The sequence below is a fragment of the Vipera berus genome (assembly GCF_964194415.1).
Source record: "Vipera berus genome assembly, chromosome: 8".
In the NCBI taxonomy this organism is placed as follows: domain Eukaryota; kingdom Metazoa; phylum Chordata; class Lepidosauria; order Squamata; family Viperidae; genus Vipera; species Vipera berus.
This window is the reverse complement of record NC_138211.1, coordinates 19960865-19966909: the sequence shown is the minus strand read 5'-3', so window position 1 is coordinate 19966909 and position 6045 is coordinate 19960865. Positions and strand designations below refer to the sequence as shown.

At 43.6% G+C, this 6045-nt stretch overlaps 1 protein-coding gene across 1 annotated transcript in view; it reads right to left on the bottom strand.

Moving 5' to 3' along the window:
- Positions 1-279: 279 nt before the first annotated feature.
- Positions 280-6045, bottom strand: part of CNNM4 (cyclin and CBS domain divalent metal cation transport mediator 4) — a 72053-nt gene continuing 66287 nt past the window's right edge. Inside the window, exon 8 of the mRNA XM_081333577.1 lies at positions 280-3567. Coding sequence (XP_081189703.1) covers positions 3361-3567 — 207 coding nt within the window. The 3' untranslated portion in view covers positions 280-3360. The remainder of the gene's footprint in view (positions 3568-6045) is intronic.

Genomic DNA, 6045 nt, shown 5'->3' with positions numbered 1-6045 from the left:
AGCAAAACCCGCCATCTGTCTCTCCTCATGAGCTCCTGCACTAGAAACCCCTGAAGAAGGATTCACACAGAGGTGAAACGGAGAACCTCTGAGTAGGAGATATATCAAGCTAGGTCAGGGATCTTCAAACCTGGCCCTTTTATGACTTGTGGACTTCAACTCCCAGAATTCCTCAGTCAGGCACATGTGCCTGGCTGAGGAGTTCTGGGCGTTGAAGTCCACAAGTCATAAAAGGGCCAAGTTTGAAGATCCCTGAGCTAGGTCAACTATTCCCCATAACACACAATTCTGCTGGCCACTCATCTGTTGTGCAAGATGTAATGATTAATTTTAAAACTTTTTTCCTTTACGTAGGAAGCATATCCACTTTAGGAATCCCTTTTAAGATTGACCAAACCTCACTCGGAAGTTGATGAGGCTCTGGAGAATAAAACCTCTGCAATAAATACAGTAAGTGCCATGCCTCTTTAAACAAGGTGCCACGATGTTTTTAATTATTTTAATTTTCTTAATTAAATTCTTAGTTATATAGAGGTTACTAGGTAACTCAGGTGAAATCATAGCTGGGATCTATTAGCATTGTTGTAGCATTGTTAATCATACACTATTTATTAGTGTGCTTGATCCTTTATGAGATGACAAGGGTAGGTGGGGTTTGGGTGAGGAGGAAACTACACTCTTGAATTCAACTGAAAAGAAGAAAGAGGGCAAAACAGAAATGAGAATCATTTAATTCAGTTACATACATTTATGATTTGAATGGCTGACCTTGCTTGATCTCAACAAGTTAAACAAGGTCAAACCTGGTTATGCTGGGACAGGACACCACAAGGAGATGCCAAACTGCAAGTTAGACCACTATTTAAAAAAAATCCTGCAAAAGGCAATGGGAAGTCACTTCTACATTGTCACCCAAAAATAACACAGAAGTATCCATAAAGTCAGGGGGTATCTAATCCAACTCAAAAGAAGAGTAGTGTATGGTAGGCAGCCATCTTGAACTTAATTCCCTCCAGATGTGTTTCATTACAACTCCCATAATGCCCTAGTTTTCATCACCTTTTATCTCTAGGGATGAAAGCCTTACAGATCTGGATGGTTCTCAAGTGTGAGAGAAGCTGTCATTGTGCCCAAGGCCTTGACAGCAAGGATAGGGGGGGGGGAGGAATTTAAAACTCCAGCCGGTTTTGAGGGTCACAGGAAGCAAATTGAAAAGTGGGATGTCTTTTGTAGAAGAAAGCATGAGAATTTAAGACGGCAGGGAGACAGGAATGAAAACGTTCAACCAGGAAGCGCAAACGATTCTGTTTTCTGAGATGGGTTTGCAAATTTTAAAAGGCGTTTCTGAATGGTAACTGATTACAAGTGGAGGGGTTAAATGAGTGTACATTCATAGGTGCTCTCCAGCCTTGAAGAGCTGACTCGCTAATTCAACATCTGGTTTTTTCAAGTTTGCAACATCTGCTGAAGACCTGAGCATTCATACACACAGGACAGACTCCGTGGCATTGCTGCTTCAGATGCAACACCTGTCCCAACGAATGCATCCATAAATGAAACTTGCCTATTTGCTTTGATCCACCGATCGTACTCAGTGTCTTGTTCGCAAAAAAACTGTTATCGAAGATGCCTCCAAGTTGTCCCCACGTCTCACACCCATATGTGTTGTACACGAAGTTGCTTTATATCAAGGTAATAACTGCATGATATTTGGCCACTGAAAATTAACCGCCTGAGCTCCTATTTTGATTCCAACCAGTAGAAAACAATTATTGTAAAAAGCTACAGAAAAACAGAAAGGATAACATTATCTTTGGATAATGTAATAATCAAATTCACTCAGTTTTCCTATATCCCAATAAAACATGGTTTACTTGTGGTCCACAACTGAACCTGGAGGACTTTGGATCCAAGTCAGGATGAAAAAGAAATACAACAAAATATAATTGGTTACTATAGTCACAGCCACGTGTTTGCATCATCTCCCAAAAGATGATCCAAGCATTTTGAGCTGGAATGACAATCCATTTTTCAGCTGCAATACTCGCAGAACGTTCCAATTTTTAATCTTGCCTTTAATTTGCAAGCCCCAAACACCGCAAAGTGATCCCAAAGCTTCCGATTGCACCAGAAACTCACGCCAATGCATAGGGTACCTTGAAACTGGAAATCAAGAGACTGACTATATAGAACTATAGCCCCATTTCGAGTTGTCAAAATGAACAGTACCTCCGGAGACAGACAGTGGAGCATATTCATTTAAATCTTCCCCGGTTAAAAGGAAAGGAACAAAATGAGAATTATTAACCCAAACGAAGACAACTCCCTGCGAGCAGAAACAAAGTACATCAAAGGAAAAGCTGTACCTCTGCTCGACATTTGTCTCGCCACGTTAAGTTTTCTATTTGCAGAAACTTTGGAAAAAAAACCCCAAAACCTAGAGAGGCATTTATCTGAGATACAACCAGATGTAACGTTCAGTTGACCTCTTGCTGTTACTTATCCCACGACTGATTCGGTTAGGGTCCCTTGAAACAGAAGCCAAAAGCTGGAACGAATGGAGAACCCGGGTTGAATCAGGAAAATGAACTTTCTCCCAAAGCAGAGGTCCTTCTGAAAAGGAGAAGGGACAGATTCCACCAACGTGAAAACTCTGGCTGGTTCCTCCGTGTCAGGCACATCCCTGCTCCTCCAATACCCCAATGGCTTGATTAAAGGGGGGGGGGAACAGATAATCCCAAATAATAATGTCTCAGAACTCCCTGAGGTGGGAAAACGAAGTCTTGTCTTATTAAGAGAGGCTGGCTGGCATCTCCACAAACCTGCGTCCCCTCCGTCGAGTTGGGTGCCGCCTTTGTAACTACGTGCTCCTTTTTGAAGGACACCCTTCCAGGGTGGGGAAGGCAGTGCCAGAACTGGGCACTCTGGAAAAAAAAAGGCAGCTGCTTCAAGGTTCCTCTGGCTCTGCCTGCGGCCTGCCTTCCTCTCCGCTGTATTGAGTTAAAAACCAGCCCAGAGAAAGGGGGAGTCTAATTGTCCTGCTGGTCCAGCTTGCTCTGATGCAGGTAGGGAAGAACCCAGAATCGTGCAGGTGACCCAGGATGGGGCCTGTCACCTTAGAGTAGGTGGCTTCCGATTGCTTTCAAGGCTGGCTGGCTTGCTTTCCCCTCCCAGTTCCAAACCCCCTCCCTGGAAAAAACAGGGCAGGCGAGTCGGGAACAGTACCAGAGAGTGCAGATTGCAGCTGCTACCTGAGGTTGATATAGACACACAATCGGAATCTTCTGCGGGCACTCTTGGGTCTTTGGAAAAGGAAAAAAGTGGGCGAGCTGGGCCGGGCCAACTGCCCCAACGCCGGGGTCAGACCACATTCTCGGGGGGGTTGTGGTTCGTCTTTTGATGCTGGCAGTTCCTTTCGTTCAGGAGGCCAATCATCTCGTTGTTGGACGGGGTGCTCCCTTTTTCTGGCGAGGAGGGGTCCGGTTTGGGGGGGCTCCCGTCGGGGGATTGCGGACAGCTCTCCAGGCGGGAGGCCATGAGACCGTTTTGGTACTGGAGGCGCGTGATCTGCAGGGCAAAGAAAGAGAGCGCGGGTGAAGCTCAGTGCGAAGAAGCACGATTTAAACAATGATACTGAAACATTATGATCAACGTAGGATTGGTCACTTAGCCACCGTTTGAAGTTATGACGGACTTCGAAAATGGGACTTACAACCTTGATTTGAAATTCTGATGTCTGGGCCCACCCCTGTGGTCACGTAACCACACTTTGGGTGCTCGATTTATAGAACATAGAATAGGTGGGGGGGAAATGGAACTTTGATTTTGTTTTACCGATTAGATAGATCTGTTGTGATAGAAAATGGCTAGTTTAAACTATTATGTAAAAGTAAAAAGTTGAATGGTTCAAAATTGGGAAAGGAGTCCGGCAAGGCTGTATACTGTCACCCTGCCTATTTAACTTACATGCAGAGCACATCATGAGAAAGGCAGGGCTAGATGAATCAAAAGTTGGAATTAAGACTGCCGGAAGAAATATCAACAACCTAAGATACGCAGATGATACCACTCTAATGGCAGAAAGTGAAGAAGAACTAAAGAGCCTCTTGTTGCGGGTGAAGAAGGAGAGTGCAAAACTTGGGTTGAAACTTAACATTAAGAAAGCCAAGATCATGGCATCCAGCCCTCTCAATTCCTGGCAAATAGATGGGGAAGAAATGGAGGTAGTGACAGATTTTATTTTCCTGGGCTCCAAGATCACTGCAGATGGGGACTGTAGCCAAGAAATTAAAAGACGCTTGCTCCTGGGGAGGAAAGCCATGGCAAATCTAGACAGCACACTAAAAAGCAGAGACATCACCCTGTCAACAAAAGTGCGTATAGTCAAGGCTATGGTCTTCCCAGTTGCAATGTATGGCAGTGAAAGTTGGACCATAAGAAAGGCTGAGCGCCAAAGAATTGAGGCCTTTGAACTGTGGTGCTGGAGAAGACTCCTGCGAGTCCCTTCGACCGCAAGGTGATCAAACCGGTCAGTCCTAGAGGAGATCAACCCTGACTGCTCTTTAGAAGGCCAGATCCTGAAGCTGAAACTCAAATACTTTGGCCACCTAATGAGAAGGACTCACTGGAGAAGAGCCCAATGCTGGGAAAGGTTGAGGGCAAGAGAAGAAGGGGATGACAGAGAATGAGGTGGCTGGATGGAGTCACTGAAGCAGTCGGCGTGAGCTTAAAGGGACTCCAGAAGATGGTAGAGGACAGGAAGGCCTGGAGGAACGTTGTCCATGGGGTCGCGATGGGTCGGACACGACTTCGCAGCTAACAACAACAATAAAAAAGTTGAGGTTCGATGTTAATGCCTTATTCAAGGCATTTAAAGTCAACGCCTTTTCTTTCTTTCTCCCCTTCTTCTCCTCACTCCTCCCTTCCCTATTTTTCCTACTATTTGCTTTAGTATTTTTTTGTATAACATAAACTAATAAAACTGTCTAAACTGAGAGACTTATTCAAGTCTCTAGGGCACGTGGAAAGTGAAACTAAAGTAAATCTTGGATAATAGGACGCAGTTTAATTTAACAGCAATTTATTCTAATAGATGAAATTGAAATTAAGTCTTCCTTGCTTTCTTTATGAATAAATCTAAGAATTACTGGAAAAAAAAGAACATAGAATATTAGTGATGGAAGGGACCTTGGATGTCTTCTAATCCAACCCCCTGCTCGAGCAGGAGATCCTATACCAGGCTGTTTGTAGCATCCTATAGTCAGGTGACCAGAATTCACCATGTTTTCGGATGAAGAAACGGTAGTTCATATAGTCAGGGTCACAGAACAAGATTGCAGAAACTGATTCTAAACAACAGCACAACACAGTCGCCACAAGGGTGTTAGAACGAGAACGTCTGTAAGAGTTATTCTATGCCGTTAATGAAAAATTGGTGGAGTTGAAAAAAGCATTGAAAATGAGGTTAAAATATTGTGGGATTTCCAGATACAAAAACTGACCAACTCTTGGAATGAAACACACCAGATTGAACTGTGGTTGAAAAGAAAGAAGTGTGGATAATTGATGAGGCAATACTGGAAGATAACAAAAGACAGACAACTGTAGAAAATCACAAACGATCAAGAGCTGAAAACAGAAGATGAAAGATTATGGCAAAAATCAGCCATGGTGGTTCCACTGGTTAATAGGTACACTGGATGCCATGTCAAAAAATTTTGGGTGGCACTTAGAAAATTTGCACATTGACAAAATTTCTATTGGTCGATTACAAAATTTCCAGCCTGCTTAGATCCACACATATACCATGTTCTTTGGAAAACTCAATGCATACAAATGCCAACATCAGCAAAAGAACTGGCAGTTGTGATTTCACACTGTGCTGTATGTAATACTAACTCAAGCTGGGCATGGTGGAAAGCAATCTTATATTATGTGCGTGCATAAATTATGCAAAGAAAGCATGTTTGCAACGCCTGTCCGTATTCCTCTTTTGCATTATCTATTGCTTCTGCCAATCATGGGGAGGATGAAAAGCACTGATTC